Source organism: Balearica regulorum, chromosome 2 (assembly GCF_011004875.1).
Source record: "Balearica regulorum gibbericeps isolate bBalReg1 chromosome 2, bBalReg1.pri, whole genome shotgun sequence".
NCBI lineage: Eukaryota > Metazoa > Chordata > Aves > Gruiformes > Gruidae > Balearica > Balearica regulorum.
The window spans coordinates 135,971,120-135,996,260 of NC_046185.1; the positions used below are offsets into that span (position 1 = coordinate 135,971,120).

Here is a 25,141-nt window from a genome sequence, read left to right on the forward strand (position 1 = left end):
AAGAATTTTAAAACTTGATCTTTCTGTTTCTTTTATCCAGAGTCACACTTCAGGATGCTGGGGCTAGGACCTAATCTTGTAATTATACTTCAGCTTCTGTTTAATTCTGAGCTCAGAGCTAGAAAATGACACTCAATAAAATGGATATATTTTCTAATTGTCTAGTTACCTTTTGTAGTGATTCCCTGAATCTAAATCAATGACTTTTTTTTCTAAGTGGTTTTGATAGAATGGGACACTGAAAATGAGGGTTTTTCAATCTAGCTCATTAGTCCTAGATCCTATCTTTTGGTCACAGAATCATGTGTGATTTATTGCTTAGAAGAAAGTTGAAGGAATCTGTCCACAATGGAAAGAAATAGCCACATAAAAATTTTGTTCCTAGATCTTACACAATGATTTTGTTTCATTGATGCTCAGAAATGCAAACTTTGATATAAGTATTTGTTCTCTGCATCCATGTGCATTTCTGAATCCCACTGAGTTTCTGCTTTTACATATTGTGACAGTGAGTTTTTCAAACAAATTTGTGTTTAAAGAAAAAAAAAAAAGAGTAGAATTATCCCTAACCTCAGCTAGTAGCTGAAACGTTAAACAGTGATAGGGAAAGCAAATTTCATGTTGCCCACACTGTGTGTTCGTGCTTCTCAGTCTTGCCTATGGGATTCCTGCTGCCAGCAGCAAGCTGTAATTGTCAGCCTCAGCGTAAGGAGAGATTATAAACTGCTTTTGAAGACAACTAATAGGAAGAAAATGCATAGTTGACTTGACTTGGGAGCTCATATGCCTACAGTAGGAGTATAGAATGTGATTGCTGGTGATGGCAGTGTGGACTGCATTCATTAACCCAGGACACTTGTTCCAGAAAGGGAAGAAGCAAAATTACTCTTTCATTTGTAACTTCTACTATTAAAAGAATACATGAAAGCATTACTTGTTTTTAACCCTTGTCTCAATAATATTTTAAACCTTTAATGGCACATTTTGTTCAATTTCATACATAATTTAGGTTGGAAAAGACCTTTAAGATCATGATTTCAATCCAAATTGATGGAGGCAACTTCAGCGACATTAAATCCCTATGTAGTTTTTGAAAAATCAATGAGTGTGAGGAGGAGGAGGGAAACTCAAATGAATGCCTTCACTGAGAGGAGGCTGGAGCCTCAGAGTCTTCAGGCTCTTAGGCCTTCAACTCTGTGGCTGAAATGTGAATTCAGCTGTCATCTTCTGTTTTTCTTGGTCATACACCTTTTAGTGCATGGGATCTTGGAACCAACCAATGTATAAATTCTTTAACAGGTATTTAGTGGAGTCAGAAGCAACTTAAGTACCAAAATATTTCAATGGGCAGTCAGGAAGTATTCAGGGGACCTGATGGTAGAGTGCAGGGAAATCATGGCATGTACAGAGAGGGCACTTGCAGTTACTGCAGTGAAAGCCATTGGGATATAGTTACGGATCTGTAGAAAAACAGACTTGCTTAATTCTGTTACAGAATAAATTGCTGTATCTTTATTCTCTTTGCTGTGAAGCACTACTGCATCTGGATGTATGTCACAGCAGTTTTAATAATTAACTACAGTAGAAATTTTCAGTGATGAGCTTATGTGATCTCACATTTATCTCGCTGTTTCCTCGTTCTCGTGTTTCCTTCCGTTTGCTGCTTCTGTTATTTCTCATTTAGCCGTGCTGTATTGCTGTAGGCTGAGTGCTTGCTGCAAATCCACTGTTGGATTCAGCATTTTTGTTTTCCATGGTAATGAACACGGCAAAAAAAAAATTTCTTTATAAAATATGATAAAAATAGGACAATTCAAGTTCAGCAAGACCTTGTGTCTGCTTCTTTTTTAACTTGGTAAAATGTTCCTGATGATGAATGTTCATGATGTACTCTGGCACTTCAGCATTTGAAACTTGATTTGCAAGGATCTGGAAAAATTATAAAGCTCTGCTATTGTTAATTACTTATGCATTTTACTTGCAAGTGTTCTGATATTGTTATAGAATGGATTTACATGGGAGAGTAAAATGGAGGTGCTGCTGACAGTGGAAAAACTACTAAAGATGACACAGCTGATGGTTACTGAAATGTAAAAGACTGGCTTTATACAGGCTTTAAAGGTACCTGTGTAAAGGAGCAAATCTGAAGATTTTCTTTCAGTTAATACATAAAGAATATTGATTTTGTTTCCTTACTGTAGAACTAAGGAAGGATGAAAACATAAGGAAATGAGAATGCTGTAATGAATTTTTTTCTTGCATCTGTGTTTGTTCTGCTATACGGTTACTAGTTCCTATATATCCATTCAAAATCTTTTATCAGTATAAAAGTACAGTAAAATAGTGCATGTTAACAGTAAAAGCAATTGTTAATGTTAAATACTACTTCATTATGATTTCACTTGTTCAAAGGTTTATACTGGAAAAAGTTAGCTTATGGACTATTAGTAAGTACCAGGGAGATACAGGCTGTGTAGCTGCTCTTTTATCTAACCCCTTGTTCCATGTTTATGGCTAAATAACAACAGTATGGCTTGCATTTTAGGAAGTAATATTATTTATCAAAATATTTTCAAACTAATCTAGGGGGCAGGGGAAGAAGAATTGGTGTAGTGCTAAAATCTGGATCTCACTCCACCCATAGCACTTTATTCAAATATCCACTCTTGGAAAACAAACAAACAAAAAACCACCCACAAAAGAGTCAGTCCCCAAAACTACCTATTAGAATGCCTTTGAATATTCAACAGTTCAAAAGCATTTTAAAATAACATATTTCCTTGTGTGTCATTTAAACAGCTAAACTAATCTGTTTTCTTTCTTTTGTGGAAATGTTTTGTGCCAATATTTCCAGCTGTTTCCACCATTTCAAATCTGTGGTCTGAAACTTAAACTATGTCTATTGTTTCACAAAGCTATGTGTGCATGTCGAGTTCAGTTAGCTGTACTCTGTCAAACTTTATGTTAAAAAGCCTTTCAGTCAAAAAGAGACTTTAGAAATAGTAAGAGTTTTAAACAGATTGTTGTAGTGTAAATTGGCTCTAGATGTACAATGAAATACATACAGAAGACTTAGGAGGAGAACGTTTGCATGCCTGGGTCAGTAAGAATTTTCCTCATAGATATTCTACAACTTTTTATTATAGCTGCTCCCTGATAATGCTTAATTTATTAACTGAATTTCTTAGAGCAATATAGAAGCTTTCAAATTCTGCACCTTAAATATGGATTTAAAACTTCATTTGTGGAGCTGTTTAGCGTATGGATAATAATAAACTAAGCTGGTCTTGAGTTGATACTTCCATTTCATTGTTCTCCTCTGACATCAGTATATCAGACTTCAGAACAGTATACTGTGACAATATGTTTAGGTTTAAACAATTACAGATAATTAGAGTGGTAAATGTCATGATGTACAAGTGTTAGTGAAATATGTTTTTAATTATTACTTTGCTTTGTGTCATATTTCATCCCTTGAAGCCAGCAATACCTTCAAGATGCTTTAGCCCATTTATGGAACTTCTCCACTCCCTACTAATTATCTGTAATTAATACCTTGCTAAAAAGTTGGAATTGCTTAGTCTTGTCCTAGTATCATTTGTTACCCATATATTTAAAAATGTAACTTATTTTTAATTCAAAGTAAATTCTTTCACAGAGACATTTTTCTGAAATTTTCTTTTCCATTCTGAGGCAGAACGAAAATATGTTTTTTTAAAATCTGTGTGTTATGGACATTAGTAGAAAATAGTTTGAATTCTACCAGGAAATTTTCTGTAAAAGCAAAACAAAAAAAATGAAGCACTTTGGTAATAAATATTTGGAATTAAAAGTTACTAGGCCGTTTCTGGTTTCATTAGCAATTTCTCTTTGGACTTCTTTACTCGAGAGATCACTCCATTTTTACATATTTTGGAGCTAGAGTTCCCTATTCCTTTATAATTTCTGTTCACCTTTTTTGTTTCTTGGTTATTTAAAGAATATAAATAATTTCTGCTTAATTTAAAAATATTCCAAAATGTCTTTTTGAAATCCCTATTTTCTTTAGTATTCTGAGAGAAGTCTTGCTTTTTAAATTGCTCTGTCTTCTTGTGTCTCTTTTGGTTTTTTACTCAAAGTGCTTAAAAAATTCTGTAGAGAAGTATAAGACTTTAATTGATTTTCTTTCAAAGTGAGCTGTGTAAAAGGATCTTTTTGATTGTAGTCATGACAAACTATAATGACAAAAATTACTAATTTAAACAATATAAAAGTGATAACTGTGATTTTTTTGTGTATGTTAGTAATACAATTCAGATGTATAATGCTGATGAATTCCTTGAATTTCATTGATGCATTATAAAACAAGAATAGAAACTAAAATCTTCTTCATCTTTTTTAATTAAACTTCTTGAGGAAATTATAAAAAAAAAGGCAAGTTGTATTGCAGCACTCTCATTTGGATCTTCCTTAACCCACTTAGCCTTTTGCATTCTTGACAACTTGAAATTCTTGAATCCTGGAGGAGACTGTGAATTAATGAGCACAGTATCTAGACTGTCACATTTTATTCGAAACACAAATTTGTAGACATGGTTAAATTTGACACAGTGGAAAGGTTATTTCAACTTTTGTAAAGGAAAGCTTATGCATTGCAGAGCTAATTGTCATTCTTTAAGGAGTTAACTCTCATTTTGTTTGAGGTTGCTGAAGCTGATAACAGCCTAGTTGCATAATAAGATGTTTCACCGAAGCTTTTAGTAAAAGTTCTTTAAGGAAACTGAACAGATTTGGGATAACAGCAAAGACTTACCAGAGTAGATTATTTGTTAGAAGATAAGAAACAAGGTAAAGTGCGTGACTATTTTTCATAGCAGTAAATCACCAGTGGAGTTTTGTGAAGATCTGTGCTGGGACCTGTGCAGTTCATTTTGTTCATAAATAATTTGGAACAGGATGTGGAGCTACTCATCTTTTCGTGGTAGTAGAAATGAGGGCTAACTAAGAAGGTTTGTAGAAGAATGTTATGATAAAATTGATAAGTGTAGATAAATGTAAAGGAGGGCAAAAGGGTTGATCAAAGTTTTGAAGTAACTTCCAAACATAGAATCACTGAATTGTTTTGGTTGGAAAAGGCCTTTAAGATCATCAAGTCCAACCGTTAACCTAGAAGAAGAAATTTTTCCTAATATCCAATCTAAACCTCCCCTGATGCAACATGAGGCCATTTCCTCTTGTCCTATCACTTGTGACTTGGGGAAGAGACCAACACCCACCTGGCTACAACCTCCTTTCAGGTAGTTGTAGAGAGCGATAAGGTCTTCCCTCAGCCTCTTCCTCTCCAGACTAAAGAACCCCAGTTCCTTCAGCTGCTCCTCATAAGACTTGTGCTCTAGACTCTTCACATGGAATGACTGATGAGATGTTGATCTCTCTGCTTGTGGAAAGATGTGAGAAGAGATGTGGTGGAACATTTTGAAGGGCTGAGAAGGTGGTTTTGCCCTCCCTTTTCTGTCAGAACAGCAGAGCATGTGATGAAAAGTGATGAATCAGATGCTTCCTGATTCAGGTGCTAAAAAATACTGATATTCAAAATGTAATTGGGTTGAATACAGGATTGCTGTAATTCACTGAGAACTTAAAGCAATCACTTCTGGCTTAATGTGTCCTTCAGGGACTTTTTAATTTAGGGATTTCCTAAGCCAGGGCAATAGCTTTATATGAGGCCAAGGGAGTATTCTGGGGAAGTAAGAAGATATAATTGCCTTGTTCTTATTTATTTATCCTTGGCTATCCACTGTCTACCTCTATTAGAGACTGGATACTGGGCTAACCAGCCTGTGGTCTTATAAAATACATCATTTTTAATGCAAAAACCCGTCTTAAATTATCCTTTTTGTTACGTATAATTCGTGTTTCTGGATGATCTGGTAATTTAGCAATATTGAAAATAGACTAGAACTTTCTTACCTTAATCAGGCCAATTCATCTTGAGGTATACCTGTCTGATAAGTTCCCAGTTTCTGCTTTTGTACCTACCTATGTTTTGGCTTGAGAGATTCTGCCCCCTACTCAGTTTTCCATTAATAGGATTCTTAAAATCACTAACTATAGGAAGCCAAAGTGCTTGGGAAGGATGTGTTGAGGGAATGCCTCTTCTACATCACTAAGAAGTGAACAAACCTTTTTTGTTTTTTGTTGGTTTGTTTTTTTTTATTTTTAATCTGGAAGGCTCATGCAGCAGCATGAAACTTTGCTATTTTGTGTGCAGATAACTGGAGAAAAATAGAGGGAAACAATTAAGGAATATAGAGGTTCTTAGTTACTACCATTCTTTTTTGATGCTGCAAAAACCAAAACAGACAAGGCATTTGAAGAGTCATGCTTCTACAATTTATGTTCCCATACTCTAAAATTTTGTTAGTAGACGGTTGGTGATGTCTTTTGGTGAGGCCTCATCTCCATCAAAAATTTTTTATACATGTAACTTCTCATTGATTTAGTGTGGTGGGTTGACCCTGGCTGGGGGCCAGGTGCCCACCAGAGCCGCTCTATCACTCCCCTCCTTCTCTAGGCAGGGGAGAAAAGGTATAACGAAAAGCTTATGGGTCAAGATAAGGACAGGGAGAGATCACTCACTAATTATTGTCACAAGCAAAACAGACTGAACTTAGAGAGGGAATTCATCTAATTTATTACTAAGCAAAACAGAGTAGAGGAATGAGAAATAAAATCTTAAAACACCTCCCCCCACCCCTCCCATCTTCCCGGGCTCAACTTCACTCGCGGCTTCAACCTCCGCCCCCCTCAGCGGCACAGGGGGACAGGGAATGGAGGTTACGGTCAGTTGATGACACGTTGTTTCTGCCACTTCTTCATCCTCGGGGGAGGACTCCTCACATCATTCCCCTGCTCCAACATGGAGTCCCTCTCACAGGAGACAGTCCTTCACGACCTTCTCCGATGTGAGTCTCTCCCATGGGCTACAGTCCTTCGCGAACTGCTCCAGCATGGGTCTCCTCCATGGGGTGCAGACCTTCAGGAGCAGACGGCTCCAGCGTGGGTCCCCCACGGGGTCACAAAGTCCTGCCAGCAAACCTGCTCTGGCGTGGGCTCCTCTCTCCACGGGTCCACAGGTCCTGCCAGGAGCTTGCTCCAGCGTGGGCTTCCCACGGGGTCACAGCCTCCTTCGGGTGCCTCCACCTGCTCCAGCATGGGGTCCTCCACGGGCTGCAGGTGGAATTGCTACACCCCCTCATCCTCCCTCCATGGGCTGCAGGGGGACAGCCTGCTTCACCATGGTCTTCACCACAGGCTGTAGGGGGATCTCTGCTCCGGTGCCTGGAGCACCTCCTCCCTCTCCTTCTTCACTGACCTTGGTGTCTGCAGAGTTTCTTACATCTTCTCACCCCTCTCTCTGGCTGCAAAAGCTCTAACTGTTTTTTTTTTCCTTCTTAGATGTGTTATAACAGAGGCGCTGCTTGGCTTGGCCTTGGCCAGCGGCGGGTCTGTCTTGGAGCCGGCTGGCATTGGCTCTATCAGACACAGGGGAAGCTTCTAGCAGCTTCTCACAGAAGCCACCCCTGTAGCCCCCCCCGCTACCAAAACCTTGCCACGCAAACCCAACACATTTAGTTAACAACATAAAGGTGTAGCAAGATACTTGCAGCACCTAACTGAATTCATTTGTGGTTATAAAGTGTTTATTTACTTCTGTAATACTTTGCTGGATAGCTAGAATTTGGCGTAAGCTTCTTAGAAGAGTTTTATTTCTGACCCATCCTGAACTTACTTATCTAATACAGCGTGTATTATTCTGGACAGGACTGTCGAGATGTAGGATTTAATTAATGAAAGAAAATCTGTTATTGCTTAAAGTATGATTTCTTTAAGACTTATTAAGAATATTTATTCTTTTTTAATTACTACAGTGTACAGACTATGACCTGGATTATGGAACTGAATGTTTGCATCTGGCTCTGAAATACTGTAAAACAAATGCCAAACTTGTTGAAGGAACAGCTGATCTCTGGAAGGTAAAGGCAATAATACTCTCTTTTTTTTACATATCTTTTAAAATTATTAAAATTCACATATTACCAGAAAAATTTCAGATGTGTTTTCAGTTGTCATAGGCTTTTCTCTTCCAAGTTTCAGAATTGTTTTTGGATTATCATGAGGTTTTTTTAGAGGTTATTGTTATAGACAGACTTGGGCAGATGTTACATGAGATAATCAATGAAGACAGTATTTATCTGCAAGTAGGAAAACCAACTACGTACTCAAATAACCTGAGAATCTGTGAAACTATAAATCCATAATCTCTACAACTAAGAACATTATTTTATGAGATGAGTTTTCTCCTGCTATTTCTATATCTTTTGTCTATTTTCCTCCACTTTTCCTATGATACCACTTTTTCTCTGATGCCAAATACCTGGCTAACAACAGTTTGATTTTTTTTAGAGGAGTTCATTACATACAGTAATACTGTAACATTTAAGACCTTTTCAAACAATCTGTTAAGTTTTTTTAAACATCATTCACATTGTCTGATAATCTGTAGGTTCCTGATGACTGACAAAGCAGGTGTGTATACAGGTGCCAAAGGATTATGTCCCTGCTGCTCAAAAGTATCCCATTTCATTGTTTTGGATGGTGGGACATTATTCTTCCTCAGTAGCTGTCGTGTCATGCAATTTTTAAGTGTGTTTCCTTTTTTATTTATTTTATTCATTACCACATTGAAGAATCTGGAAGCAGCTCAAATCACTCCATCTGTCTTTGACAGTAAATTTCTTCCAATGGGACATGATTTCTAATAATATGACAGTAAATCTTACACAGAAAGGTAATTTCCTGAATCTGCAGTGCAAATTTCCTGCGCAATTTAGCAATAAAATTTACTTAGGCGTTGGTTGCATACAGCAACTTCTTTCAATATCTTTCTGGGAACATAGTCTTTCTGAAACAGTATATTGTCTGTTTTCCTATTCAGTCTTCTAAAGGACAGAATGTCAGGCGTATTTGCATTCCATCACTTTTTGGATGGTTTCATTGTTCTCATTGCAAAGCATGGTAGTTACATGAAGGGTAAGAAAATACACCCATAATGTTTGTTTAGTTCTTTTAAAATATTTATTTAGTTCTTTACTATCTGTAGATACTACTGATGCCCAGCAGATGAAATGCAGTCTTTTGACCTAAAATAACAGAATAATTAAGACTGAAGGAAATATTTAGATGTCATCTGGTCCAACACCCTGCCGAAAGCGGGGCCAGGTTAGTTAGGTTAGGCTGTGCAGGGCCTTGTCCAGTTGTGTTTTGCATATCTCCAAGAATGGAGATTTTACAGACTCTCTGGGGAAAACAATTCCAGTGCACATCCCCATGTAGGGAGGAGACTTTTTTCATAATATTTTGTCAGCATTTCCCTTGCTGCCTCTTGCACTGAGAAAGGGTGAAAGGCCAACAGAAAGAAGATCTGCAAGAAAAGTCTAGTTTACTCTTCCCTATGGCCCTTAGTTATGACTCTTCCCACCCTTCATCTGTTTGGGCTGAACAAGCCAAGTTTTCTCACACTATCTTAGCATCCCTTCTGCTGGTCTTCCTCCTGTTCCTCATTGCATTATACTGGGGAGCCCAAAACTAGAAACTACTCCAGCGTGTTCTCAAAAATGCCAAATATAGGGGAATAATCCCTGTAGTCACTGTAATGAAGTTTTCTTCCTTACTAATATAGTCCGGTCAGTTGCACTCCTTTTCTGCACTGCTACACACTGCTGAGTTATATTCAGCTTGTCCAGAAGGTCCTCTGCAGAAAATCTGTGTTCCATCTTTTGGCGTCAGTATGGACTGCTGCACAGGATTATTCTGTCCCAGATGCAGGATGCTGTATTTGTTTGTTTTATTTCACAAGGTTTCTGTCAGCCCCTTTCTCCAGCCTTTCAGGATCCCACTAAATGAGTGTTGTACCCTTGAGCATATTGAAGACTTCCCCATTTGTTGTCATCTACTAGTTTTCTGAGAGCATTTCCTCTTTCCCAGGTTATTAATAAAAATGTTAGACAGTATTGTCCCCAGTATCAGCCTCTAAGGAACAGCGCTAGTAACTAGCCCCCAGTTACACTTCAGACTTGAGCTTGTGCACAACTCTGTTTTAAGGGTTTTGTTGAAGTGTTAGTGCCTCTCCAACATTCCTGGTGAAACAAAATCCTGATGCTGCTAACTTTCTAGCATGTGGGACCCATTGCAGTAGCACTGGACTTCAGAGGCCTGTAAACACATGGAAAATGGTAACATGTGAAGAGTCAGTTCCTCAAGGCTGGTGGCATACTAGAGAATATCATGGAGAAGGAGATTCAGGTAGAAAAGCTGAAAATACTGTGGACCAGGTAAAAGAGTCTCAGTGTTGACAGTATTGTGCAGTGTGTGACAGTAGTAACAGCACCCATTTATGTGCAGATACGCTGCTGCAGGCGGTGCAGAGCAGCAGATATGCTATATATAGTATACCCAGAGATGCTAGTGCTGTGTCATTAAAGTACTTAATACCTTCTCACATCCTATTCCCTGTCTTATTTTGTAGCGAAGTCATTGGTGTCTTCTGTGACTTGTGAAGACATTCAAAGTCAAAGGCATAAAAATGATGAGGTCTGTAAAATAGTAAATTGTTTCTGCAGCAAATAATCATATCAGCTTAGAGGCTACGGAGGAAGATAGCTCTTTCCTGCTTGAATAGCACCCTTGTGTTGGTCACCCCGTCCCAGGGTGTTTGGCAGGTGACTTGCGACAGTACCGTTAAAGAACAGTTGTGCTCAGACTGTGCAGTTTGATGAAGTGCAGAAGACTGGCAATTTTGTCAAGTGATGTATTGCTGTTTGTTACTAATCACCTTTCAGAAGCAGAATTGTCTTTCCTTAGCTGTCATAATAATGTAATCTGTAATATATTGTTGCTTTTTTCTGTAAGGCTTTTCAGTGCTGACATAAATTATATTTTGTATGTACTGATGTACTCCCAATGGCTCCAGTCTTATTTTTTCAACAAGAGGCAAAAAGGTATTCCATCCAGATAAATGAGAACTGAAATAAATAATCATTTTTCAGTTGAGATTTCAACAGGTGGAGAACAGTTTCTAAAGTGTGTTACAAACCAGTTTCATCCTATATGAACCTTTACTCTTTAAAGAGAAGATCTGATATTTGTAAGAATTTGGTTCAGGTGCACAACCGACATAACATTAAATGACTGAAAGCTGTGGGAAAAAGTTACTGATGTGTGCATATGTATTGTCTTCTTGAATTAACTTGGATTATTCTACTGGAGCACTGTCTACTTATAGTGCATTCGAAAAAGTCCTGTTTCAAAGTCACTTACCATTGGAGCTAAAGAAAGAGATAGTTTGTTTACTTTCTGGTAACAAATTACAAAATTAAAATCATTCTTTGTAGTGACAACAACCAGGCAGGAACATTCAAATTACTTCAGTGTTATAAATATTTATACATTCTATTATAAATGTAGTTATTGTATAACTTTTTGTAACATATTTGGCATCAGGATGGCAAAAAAAGGAAACAGAATAACACTATCCACACATTTTCTCTGTGCTTGACACCTTTGAAACAAAATGACCTTAACTATTCTGGGGCAATATCCTCTTAAATAAAGTATAAAATCATGTAAAATAATGTAATTGTTGGAGTCTAATATATGTGTGTGTGTGTAATGCAGATTAAAACTGCATTGTAAGAACATTTAAAAAAGATTGATATGCATTTAAAGACTTAATGCTGATAGTGAAAAAAGTCCTCACCATTTCTAAAAACAACAGGTTATTTTCTCATCCTGTAAAAATATCCCAAAAAAAGGAGATCTGTATGATACATCAGTATAACAGAGGGAAATACCTCATTAAATTAAAACACAGTGCATTTGGTGTATGTGTGATCATAACTTTATTGTATTCGGTGAAGAGTTAAGTTTTGCAATTAGCATACAGTTTTGTAAATCTGAAATGTTCATCAAGCTAAATCAATTTGAAGACGACTTTTAAACATTAAATAGGAATAAGTTTGGTGAACTTTTAAAAGAGCATCTTCTTAGGTAGTGAAGATTTGCAGTCTGACAACAGAGAGAAAGGCAGACAGGAAATCAAACACCCAAACTTTTGATGATTTTGAGGCTTTACTAAATAGATATAGTAGATAGTTTATTGTACGGAAAAGTACAGGAATGTTTAATAAGACGACTATTCTGCCTTTGCCAAATAAGCAGATGATGGTTTCATATTCCATGATAGTGAGGTGTTTGTGTTGAGTTTTAGTACTTGGCCTAGCAAAATTCTGGATTGCAGCATCAATGTTCAAAAAATCTTGGAATTCTGGATGCTGAAGAGGACAAAATGAAAATTAATGTTGTCACATGAAAAGAGAGAATCTGAGTAATTAGAAGCCTGTGAGTTCGATATTGATCAACAAAACAAAAGGATGAACTGCTACAGGCAGAACTTGATTAATAAAGAGTTAAGGGACTAATGTAATTAATGTCAACCAACATGGAATTTACTTATTTTGTGAAATTGACTTCAAGCCTTTTTTGCAAGATTATAGTCTTGGCTTATAAAGACGGTAGTGCTGATACAATATACAGTTGGCAGAAGTTTAACTTGTTACTACATGGCAGCTTAATTAAAAATAGAATGACTGTAATTGTACTAGCCCTCATTAAATAGATTAAAAATTGGATAACTGATATATTTCAAAAGGTAATTGTCACCACATGCAGTTCTGCAGAAACTGTTACTGTCTTTAAGCTATTTAATATTTGTCTGATAAAGTTTGCAGACAACACAAAGACTTAAGGATTTGTAAATAAAAATATGATTGATCAGAAGTAACTTATTGATAAGCATTGCTTGGCAAACAATATAAGCAAAAGATATGCTTTTCACTGCAACCAAATATAAAGAAGGCTGCGAGAGAGGAGAGTGCCACCTTACTTTCCGGTATAGGGTGGCAGTTCAAGTATTCTTCCTGGTTGATTTGGCTAGATCCAAATTGCTCCTGGCTGGGGTGAGCCTAGAATGCAAATCCATTTCAGTGAAATTAGAGATAAAGCAGTATAGTTGCTCAGAACTGTAAATGTGTTGACTAGCCTTAAAAGTTGTTTAAAACAAATTCATACTAAAACAATCAGTGGTTAGAATTAAACCAAAAAGTCTCTGCTGTGGTTGCCTGCCTTTTGAATAAGTCTCATCTAAATTGCAAGAACACATCTTAGTCAACACAAGAAAATCCAGAGACATTATGAATGTCTGTACCTTAAGAGAAACTTTGGTTGGAATTAGTATCTTAATATTGAAAGGGATGTAGAGAATCCCTCCCTCCCTGACTGGTAAGTGGTGGTCACCTGTGGTAGCTAGCAGGGTTATTTCTCTCTGTCGATTTTAATACTTTCATAAAGCTTATAGGAGCTTGTATCTGAAATTAGCTTATAGGATCAAAGATTATAAAAGAAGTACATATGGGTAGTGTGATATGGTCTCAGATGATTTGTTTCTCTAGAAAACCACCCTAAAAAGTATTTGCTAATGTCTGGCTCAGAATTTCAGAAGCGATTTTAAAATTTCATTTTTAATTTTTTATTCTTCTGTGCTGTTTTCTTGAAGACTGGGCCTGCCTTATGAAGTAACTTCTTCTTAAAATCGGACTATTTGAAAATACTTTTGCATCTCAGAGAGATTGTGAACCTTAGAGTATGTGAGACTACTTTTGTCAGAGCTTAGGTAGTCATGTCTCTTGAAAGGTTTTTAGACAGTAATCTGTTACAAGTTTACTGAAAGTTCAGTATAAAAGCTCTCTAGAAATAGGTAATTAGAAAGAAACCTTGCAACAAAATTGGTCACTCAATAATTCTTTATCCTTAAATTTAAAATCAAGACATTGATTCTTCCCAACAGTATATAAACTCAGACATCTAAGATTTCTTAGGCTAGATTCATTCTCTAGCTGCTTCTCCTACAGGACAAGCTGTAGGACAAGGGGAAGTCAGTTAATTTTCAATTTTAAAAGAATATCATTCCTTGGAGAAACGGTAAGTAATGAGAAAGGTAATATTATTCATCTGTTTCTGACTACAATACATAGCTTAATTTGAGATGGAAAAGAAGGTGGTTACAAGAATCCTTAAGTTAAAATCAAATAATTGGTTACTTGGAGACTAAAATGCTGATACTTACAATAGTATGTTTCTGGTGTAAGATTCACTTTACAGCCCTAAAGCTTTTGGAGACCTATTCAGTGCATTTCAAAAAAGAAAGAAAGAAGTTATTCGGACTCTAGAGAAACAAATGCAGAAAATCCAGTAATATTTTATTTAACATAAAAGGAAGTTACAGTAAAAACAACGACAAATATTTAGGAGTTATATCAGTTCATGTCACTGCATGTCATTGCAAAAACATTGCTAGCAAAGACTGTTAGTGTCTTGGGTAGATGCTGTCTTTAATTTTCTATTATTTTATTTGCAAAGCCTCATACTGAGATTGTCAACCACCGTGAGAGTACAAAGGCAGATATGAAAGGTGGTTTTTTACAAGTACCAAGTAAATATTCAACATCTTATTGTCCATCTAACTTGATCTGATTAATGGCTTCAAGAAGATCTTGATAGTTTTTAATCCTCTGAAAGCTCATACAAAGCCTACTATAGTCTCACTGACTCCCACTGATTAATCGGACTCTCATTAACAGTAATAGTCTTGCACTACTGAAAAATTACACCTGTATTAGTAAAAGAAATAATTTTTATGATCACAAATCCTATAAAAAATGAATCTATTTCATGATAAAATTATAGAGTAGAAATACAGTTTTTTAAGGAATTATAAAAATGGATGTGTGAAAATAGATGCTATATCATGTTTTTATGATTCCTCAAAGGGTTGAAAATAGTTTTAGGTTTCAAATGAGTTCTAAGCAGATCTAGGCATCTAAAAAAAGGTTTCTCTTGAGTCTCCAGCAATTTCTGCAGCTTCTGTTCTTATGACTTACCAGTGATGTCTTACCAGAATGAAGGAATTGACAATATCATGTGTTTATGGTATTTCAAATGCAAAGAATTGCCTCCAGGGCATTGTTTTATTGGTTTTAAATTCCTTCTTGCTGTGTTAAATCTAATGAGGCTTGTCTGTCCTTTAGGTGACCTACAAGCGGGATCTGTATGCAGCTGAGTCAGTTATTAAGGGTATGTGTTCATCCTTGTGGCTGTCAGTTTGCGTATCCCTGAGTCTAATTTAGAATCTTGTGTGCTATAGTTTTAAATGTCTTTAAGAAAAGTTTTATGATGAGTAAAATGTGCTTAGGCAAGTTGTTCACTGGAGTACTTATATTATGCATTATTTACCTTTATTTACTTCTCTCAGAAGAGAGAACCTTATAAAAAGCTGTGTATATTACAGAGTGAAACAGAGATTAATTTTGAATGGCTTTATAAGGAATAAACAAATTTTTTTCTTTAATTTCCAGTTCAATTCTGAATATATTCCATCTTTCTAATCTAAATAGTAGACTGAAAATTAAATATTAACTCTTTAGGTATCTTCACTCTTTTACGTACAGCAACTTGTTACCTAAATTGATATAGCAATTATATTGAGGTATTCTATTAATTTATAAATACTTCTTTGAACTGGTTTTTGACCTTTTCTTGTACTGGTAACAGTGGTTTCATAGCAGTTTAGCGTAAAGACTAAATTTAGTCTTTATCCAGATTGACTCAATCTAGAAGCAATGTAGCATGGAAGAACTCTTAAGTATTGTATAATGTGCGTACTGATGGTTACTGTAAAGTGATAGGCACTGATTCAGGGGACTCTTGCGTGACTCCTTGTTGAGAATTGAAAGATAAAAGCCCAAAAACTGATAAAGAGAAAGGGACTTCACCTTGGATTAAAACTATCTTTCCAGAGAAAAGAGTGTGGTTCCTTCTTAAGATAAACAGAGCAAAACCCATGTCCTGTTAGGGCATGGTGAGTGACTGGCTAGTTGTTCACTTCGGTGTGTTGTTACAAGATCCAGTATTGGTTTAGCTTCTGGTTTGGTTAAATTAGACCATGCTTAGCTCAGCTCTTATTTAGAAAAGCTAGAAAGCTTAAACAGAGCTCAGATATTGCTGTGGTATTCTGCATGCTCCTTCTCTAGACCTCCAGGAATGCAACAAGTTTGAAGTTTCTAGTTATTACAGTGGGCAAATACTGCATATTGTATGCATTTTTTTGAACTACCCGACTGAATTTTTCAGACACGTATCAAGGAGATAGGGCTGGGAAAGCTTGGAAATTCTGGTTTTGACAGGGACTGGGCTCTCATCTCTGTAGCTGGAGGTCTGGAATTTTTGAGAATCTTCTTTTGAGTAGGATTCTTAAAGGTTCCATACTCCTCTAGCTTTCAAGCTTAGGATTTCCAAAGTTATTAAAGACAAAAAGATGTCTGGGAGTAGTTGGCATGAATTTACAAAGGGAAAATTATGCCTCACCAATTTGATAGCCTTCTACAATGAAATTACTAGCTTGGTGGATGAGAAGAGAGCAATGGTTTGTCTTGATTTCAGTAAGGCTTTTGACACTATATGCCATGACATTCTCATTGACAAACTGATGAAGCGCGGACTAGAAAAGTGAACAGTGAGGTGGATTGAAAACTGACTGAACTGCCATGCTCAAACAGTAAAGCCCAGTCACTAGTACTCTACCCAAGGGATCAGTGCTGGTTAAAATCTTCACTAATAATCTGAATGATAGGGCAGAATACACCCTCAGCAAGTCTGCAGATGTTGTAAAATTGGGAGGAGTGGTTGACAGACTAAGTGGTTGTACTACCATTCGGCAGGACCTTAACAGGCTGAAGAAATGGCTGAACAGGAGTCTCATGAAATTCAGCAAGGGGAAATGCAGATTTGGGAAGCTATAACCCCAGGCACTGTTACAGGTTGGGGGCTGACCAGCTGAAAAGCCGTAGGGGTCCTGGTGGGATAAGTTGAACAGGAGCTGGCAGTGCACCCTTATGGCAAAGTTGGCCAACAGCCCCCGGGCTACAGTAGGCAGAGCATTGCCGGCAGGTCAAGGGAGGTGATTCTCCCCTGCTGAGGGGGGAAGGTGAGGTCACATCCAAAGCGTTGGGTGCAATTCTGGGCTCCCCTGTGCAAGAGGGACATGGTTGTACTGGAGAGAGTCGAGTGAAGGGCCATAATGTTAATTAAGGTAGTGGAGACTGTTATGCTTGGAGAAGAGAACACTCAGGGGGATCATGTGTATAAATGCCAAATGGGGTGGAGTGAAGAAGATGGAGCCAGACTCTTCCTCAGTGGTGTTCAGCAAAAAGACAACAGGCAATGGACACAAACTGAAACACAGAAAATTCCATTTATACATCTGGGAAGCCCAGTAATTCTTAGGATTCTCAGGTTGTTTATTACAAATCTGGGAGGCTGGAGGGGAGGCTCTGTCCTTGATTTCTTAGGAATCACTCATTCAGCTGAGACTGCTCATCTTGTGCATCTCTTGGCTTGTAAATGCCATTTTTAATCAGCTTTTATTGAGTTACTGAAAAGATTATTTCGTCTCAGAAATTACTTGGGTTAATATTTTCAGAACAGTATTTTTAACTTAGTGAAGCTTATGAGAAGCTTTGAAAATGGGTGTGTGTTCTAAACTGGAAGAAACAATTTCAAAATATGCAGTTTTTCCATTTTGTCCACTTTTTTTTTAATAGGTATTTGATATTTACAAAGTTTATGCAAACAGAATTCATTCTGCCATTCAGAGTTTTTCACAGATAAAATCTAGATAAGAAGTTCTTGAATTGGCCTAGGGATTATCAAACCACTTTTTAAAATTTTCTTAAATTTTTATGCTCTTGGAAAAATATGTAGGAGCTTTAATTTTAAGTGATCTTTCCTTGGATAAAACAATTCAGTTTGAATATAAATTTTAAAAGCTCAAATATTCTTATTGTGGTAGTCATATGAGCAAAATGATGCACAAGACAAAAAAACAGTTAATAGAATGAATCAGTATGCAAAAGAGGGATTTCCTGGTACAGTATGATATAAAATTAAACAATAATTTTATCTCCTTGATGAATAGGAATTGGAACTAATACTTTACCTTGAATGGTTCAATGAAAAAAAAAAAAAGCGAAGCTTCCAATCTTGGAGAAGTCCAAAAGTAATTATATAAAAAAATGATGTTCTTTTTTCCAGTCTAAATATAGATCCCATTACACCTTTTTCACTGAATTCCTCGTTCCAATAGAGAGTGTGCATGCTTTTACAGTACAGCCTTCTTTAAATTTTAAGTATTATCTATAATTTTAAGTATTATCTATATAGCAGAGTCTGTCAAAGAAAAATTCCCTTTGATGGTGACATTAACAAGGACATGTAGAAAGCTGATTCAGCTGCTTGGATGTGCTGTTTTGTCACAATATTTGTAAATATTTGCTGTAACAAGAATTGCTGTACTTCTGTCAGTCAAGCTTGCTGAAGCCAGTAATGCCAGCATAAAATGATTTAAATGGCATGAATCATCTCAATGAATGTACTGTGTTGATCATATCTTGACAAAAGGTTCAATATTCAACTTGGAAAAAATCTCAGCAAATTCATAGTTCTCTGTTAATTTCGATCTTATTTTCCTTTTTCCTGTGTATTTTTCATATTTATTTGCCATGTATGTTCTCAATATTTAATGGCAATTTATCAGTCATTACTGGATCAAGTAGGTCCATTTTCATTTCCAGTGAACTTAACTGTAGACTGTACTTCTTTTGTAATACAAAGGCCAATTTATTGAACTGTATCGTTCAGTATTACTTAAATATTTAAGAGTTATTTAGTTCAGAGGATATTCAGAACGTACTGAGGATGTATAAACTTTGAAGGAAAAGAAAAATCAAAACCAGTGCTGATTTATATTTTTAAAAAGTTCTTGTTCATCTTCTTGCAGTGTATTTGATCCTTTACTAGATACAGTAGTCTGTAGTGGGCAAGGAGAAAGCCAGATGGACACCTTATGTAAAATACGTTGCTTGATGTAGCTAGAGAAGGAGACGACACCCTGCTCCCATCTTTCAGCTGTGCAGTTTGCTTATGCCTCCTTCCACACACATCCCCATCATTACAGCGTAGCTCTTGTGAAGGTGGGAACTGAGTCATCACACTTTTTATGGGGAAACTAGAAACGATCACAATGTGAAAAGATGGTTTCTGTGCTCTCCCTCTGCCCTCTCATCCATACAAAGGTGACTCTTTGTATTCTTTTAATCGATGCTATCCTTTCTTCTTTATAGATTATTTAAAAGAAACCAAGTCGATTTGTAATATGTTGAAATGTTTTGTTTAAAAAATGCTTTTATAGTACTTTATGCTAATTTTATGTAAAACATTCACACTGTTATTTCATACAAAAATTATAAACTTGAAACAGTACTGCAACTTTCATGCAAATGATTTCCCATGTTCCTGTGTATAAAAGGGCTTCATTAATCTCATAAGTCATTATAGAAGATCAGTTATAATTTATGTAAAAAATAAGATCCATTCCAAGCAGCTTTAGAGAAAACTGCTTGAGTAGGAAATGAGTATGCATCTTATTCAAATTAAAGGAACATTCACTAAGTTTAAGTATTTCTTTTTATAACTATAGCAAAAATGCTGTAAATGACCAGTCATTCTCTTCATACTCTTCATAGATACATATTTTACATGTTTATTTCATCATGTTATCACATTTTTTGTTTTCACTAAAGCAAATACAATCTTTTCCAACTGTTGGTTATGATAAAAAGTTTATGTAGCTTAAATGACGACTTGCATGGTGGTAAATCAGGCTAATCCCTTGCTTGATCTTTACTTATCTATATTCTGTTTCTGTGGCAGCACACACTATATCTGCTTCAGTAACCACAATAGTCTTTTATTATGCCTGGTCTGTATGAAAAACTGTATTTTACTTCCTTGAAGTTTAGATTTGCTTTTTTGCTGCATTGCATGATTTCAGGTAGGGAATGCCTTACATGTTCTTTACTCCTTATGCAAGCTGTGTAATAAGAGTCCTCTATAGCCAGTTAGGACTCCCCATAACAGATTTATCTTACATAATTAATTATCTTTAATGGAGTTTTGAATAGACACTGTTAGCACTCCAAGTCTGCAGTTTGAGAGTTGTGCCTTATCTATTCTATGCCCTTCAAAAGGCTTCAAATACCAGATCTTCAGGTTGATATAACATGACTTATTTTTATAGTGGACAATTGAGCTGTGTAAATTATTATTAGGTATGTATTTTATTCACGGTTCATGCCACACTTAAAGGAAAGAATATGCAAGGGGAAAATAGATGGTTTTGCCCTATTGACCATCATCCTGTTGTACCCCCGTGTTGCATCATTCAGTCTCATGGTTGTTAGTTTTACAGAAGTAGTCTTAATAGCTATGTTCTGCTGTGTTGTGCTGTGCCTATGGGAAACCTTCAAGGATAGTTCACCTTCCAGAATGGCAACCATCCTGCAAGCCAAGGGATGCTCAGTTAGATCTTTCCTACTAGCTGAATAATTGTATCACAGTGTCTGCCTTTCTCGAGAGTTCAAAATACACTGTGTGGTGCGGTGCTATATGAAGTGCTCCTACTTGTCATTACCCTTTTGTGTTTTCTCCCACAACTGGAGTAGCTGTCTACTGTGTGATAGCTACTCACTGCTGTTTGTGAGATTCTGTGTGTGGGACCTGCTAGTGTCACAGAAGCATGTCATGGAGACTGACGGAGAAGCAACGCCTGCAAGAAAGTTGCCGTTTCCATGCAATATTTCTTTTGATGGTCTCAGTAACAGTCTCTGGAGAGAGGAAGGACCTTCTGTTGATTCTGATTGGTCTAGAGATACAGACTTGGCTAGCAGAAATCCCCAGTGTGCTATTCATGGCTCACACAAGACCCACGTGCTTGTGCATTTTCACATATTGTTCCCCTTAGAGACATGGATTTTCTGGATATCTACCTTCTCTTTTTCTTTTCCTTCCCTTTTCCTTCTTTGGGATGATGATGAGATGCCAAGAACTCCAGAAAGGCATAGTTATGGCAGGAATACCTGCCTTCCCATGTGGAATTTACTGTTTTGCCTTGTTAAACTCCTTTCTTTTGCTTAGCACTGGCTGGTGGTATGTCTGCAACCTTGTTGAGCATAGCTGGCAGCAATCTGTCCTACCTATGTGGAGAAGAGGATGTCTCTTCCTGACACTATATACCACTTCAGGTATAAATGGTGTTACCCATGGGGTGGTGGTCTACATGATGGTGGTTCTTTGTGTCAAGTTGTTGAAGAAGATACAGGACTGAAATGTAGCACTGGATAGTACGGTCCTGTATTACATACTTGGCTGGATTCAGAATTCAGGTTCAGGCCATGTAGAGTGCCTGAAGGGGAAGTACTGCATGATGCTGTAAGGCTGCGTTGCAAGGTACCAGCTCTTGGCACACCACCTTGCATGCTGTCAGGGTCCTCTGGAGGCGTCCCAGAAGGTAAATGATTGCGTTGGGAGGGTGTAGGGTACTAAGGGCACTGGCCTCAGTACTATGGGCACCGGCCTCACACTGACTCCCCACTACTGATCAAGTCTTCACAACTGATTTCTTTTTTAAGCGATCCCATTTTCTTTGGTGGATGCACATTTTATCACTGGATGAATTCAGAAGTGATGAAGAATATTTGAGTATATGTATTTAATTTTGTGACTACAGCTCCAAATTTCATGTCATATACAGTTATATTTATTAGTGACCGAAACTTGGTTTCCTTGAACTTCAGAGAATGACAGTTATCTTTTCTGTTAACCTGTTGGTTTTATTTAGAAAATCCATTTAAGCTATATTAAAAATACTTGATTTGATGAGAATTATTCATCCAACTGTTCCCTCTCTGGTTTAAAACAGTTTTGGGGTGTTGGGGTTTTTTTTGCTTTGAATTATGTTCTTCAACAGATCTTTAAATACTTAAATTTTTGTGCTAGAAGATTAAGGTTACACTTGTGCCTCTAGACAGTTTTGCTAAGGAAAACAGGTTCCTTGTGGTTCAGTTTGACATGTTATTTTGCTATCCTGTTTATTTTTGAGGTACTCTTGCATTTCTATCTATCGTCCGTATATTAAATTATCATTCTGTAATTAATCAAATATAAGAAAAATTATTATGGTAATATGTGTTTGGCAATTAAATGATTTCTTAAAAAAATACAGTTAATCCTGTGATTATAATTATGAGACTGTCTCTTTAATCAGCTGTATTACAAACGTAATTCTACCTAAGTAACAAGTCCCAAGTGTTTCATAGAAGCACAGCTGGATTTTTGACTGCTAGCCTAATGAGACACAATAACTGACAAATTTCAACTTGCTAAACTTGACTCAGGTGGAAGTAAGAAAAACATACATGCATACATACATTTTTGTACTATAGTTATTTTTATATATACATTTATATGTATCATTCACATTCAAGGCAGAACAAAGAAACACTTCATTAATGTAAATAGACTAATGAGCTATTTATCTTTGGACACTGTCGTCTTAAAACATTTCTTATTAAGTTGCTTACTTCCTCAAGTCTCTTTTACAACCCTGTTATGAAAGTCTGAGTCCTAACATCATCTGTTTTATAAACAGTAAATTTAATGCTTTTCTTTAGTTAAGCAGGTATGAACTTATAGAGTATGCAGGCAAGGTGGCACACGCCTATTTTTAATAGTCTTGAAGTAAGAAAACATTGTCTTACAATAAGGTTGACTCATCTAGAAATGTACTTAAGATCAGGCTAATACAAAACATCCTAAAAAAATTTCCATTATGACTACTGCCCTCGGGGTAGGTATCTTTGAACTCTAGTTCCAACATGTAAACTTTAAATGGTGCTTCTCAGTAGAAGTTTGTAACTTAGAGTTTGAATGTCTTTCTCTTCCTCCTTTTTCTTTTCTTAAGGGCCCTTCTTCTGCAATGACTTTTTCACGAGAGCATGCACTTGCAGATTGCATATTTTGCCCTCACATTTGGCTAAATAAGTATCTGCTGATGTAGATAAAATTATGTTTTGCAAGTGCCAAGAAAAATATCATAATGCCTTCAAACTATTTATGACTGAGAGCTACATACTATGTTTTGTGTTATACGAAGAACCCACGTGACTTTTTATTAAAAAAAATATTAAAAATTAAAATTGACATAAGCCCTGTTTATCAAAGGATGGATATGTTACTCGAGGTAGGCTGTGTTTTCATGGACACACTCATTAACCAGGGGCTGCTCTCTGCTGTGAGGCAAAGAAATAGACTGGCAGGTGGGGAGGTACTCTTCAGAATAGCTACGGTCAGGTGAAAACCACCCGGACATCTGTTGGACGGACAACGCAGCAGAACAGAAGCAATCCAGGAAGTTCCTGGAATGCGTTGATGATAACTTCTTTCTTCAAGTGATAGAGGAGCCCACGAGGAGAGGTGCCATGCTGGACCTTGTTCTCACCAACAAGGAGGGCCAGGTAGGGAATGTGAAGCCTAAGGGCATCCTTGGCTGCAGTGACCATAAAATGGTGGAGTTCAAGATCCTCAGGGCAGTGAGGAGGGCACACAGCAAGCTCACTACCCTGGACTTCAGGAGAGCAGACTTTGGCCTCTTCAGAGATCTGCTTGGTGGAATACCACGGGACAAAGCCCTGGAAGGAAAAGGGGCCCAAGACAGCTGGCTAATATTCAAGGGTCACCTCCTCCAAGCTCAGGAGCAATGCATCCCAACAAAGAGGAAGTCAAGCAAAAACACCAAGGGGCCCCCATGGATGAACAAGGAGCTCCTGGGCAAAGTCAAACAAAAAAAGGAAGCCTACAGAGGGTGGAAGCAAGGGCAGGTAGCCTGGGAAGACTACAGAGAAACTGTCTGAGCAGCCAGGGATCAGGTTAGGAAAGCCAAAGCCCTGATAGAAATTAGTCTGGCCAGGGATGTTAAGGACAAGAAGTAAAGCTTCTATAGGTATGTTAGTGATAAAAGGAGAATGACGGAAAATGTGGGTCCCCTCCGGAATGAAATGGGTGAACTGGTTACCCAGGATATGGAGAAGGCTGAGGAACTCAACAATTTCTTTGCCTCAGTCTTCACTGGCAAGTGCTTGAGCCACACTGCCCAGGTCACAGAAGGCAAAGGCAGGGACTGGGAGAATGCAGAACCGCCCACTGTAGCAGATCAGGTTCAAGAATATCTAAGGAACCTGAAGGTGCACAAGTCCATGGGATCTGATGAGATGCATCCGCGGGTCTTGAGGGAACTAGTGGATGAAGTGGCCAGGCCACTCTCCATCATATTTGAGAAGTCAAGGCAGTCTGGCGAAGGAAGAGGTTATGTTTCCCACTGACTGGAAAAGGGGAAACATAACCTCCATTTTTAAGAAGGGAAAAAGGAAGACCCAGGGAACTATAGGCCGGTCAGTCTCACTTCTGTGCCTGGCAAGATCATGGAGCAGACCCTCCTGGAGACTATGCTCAGGCACATGGAAAATAAGGAGGTGACTGGTGACAGCCAACACGGCTTCACTAAGGGCAAATCGTGCCTGACAAATTTGGTGGCCTTCTATGATGGGGTTACATTGTTGGTGGACAAGGGAAGAGCAACTGACATCATCTATCTGCACTTGTGCAAGGCATTTGACACTGTCCCGCATAACATCCTTGTCCTTAAATTGGAGAGACATGGATTTGACAGATGGACCACTTGGTGGATAAGGAATTGGCTGGATGGTTGTACTCAAAGAGCTTTGGTCAGTGGCTCGATGTCCAAGTGGAGAACAGCGATGAGTGGTGTTCCTCAGGGCTCGGTACTGGGACCGGCACTATTTAACGTCTTTGTTGGCAACATGGACAGTGGGATCGAGTGCACCCTCAGCAAGTTTGCCAACGACACCAAGCTGCGTCGTGTGGTCGACATGCTGGAGGGAAGGGATGCCATCCAGAGGGACCTTGACAGGCTGGAGAGGTGGGCCTGTGCGAACCGCATGAAGTTCAACAAGGCCAAGTGCAAGGTCCTGCATGTGGGTCAGCGCTATCCCAAGCACAACTATAGGCTGGGCAAGGA

At 37.6% G+C, this 25,141-nt stretch overlaps 1 protein-coding gene across 2 annotated transcripts in view; it reads left to right on the forward strand.

The window, feature by feature from the left end:
• CRPPA (CDP-L-ribitol pyrophosphorylase A) overlaps window positions 1-25,141 on the forward strand; it is a 124,033-nt gene that overhangs the window by 37,239 nt on the left and 61,653 nt on the right. For both annotated transcript variants that reach the window (XM_075746074.1, XM_075746075.1), the window contains exons 4-5: window positions 7,911-8,015; window positions 15,183-15,228. In XM_075746074.1, coding sequence (XP_075602189.1) covers window positions 7,911-8,015; window positions 15,183-15,228 — 151 coding nt within the window. The remainder of the gene's footprint in view (window positions 1-7,910; window positions 8,016-15,182; window positions 15,229-25,141) is intronic.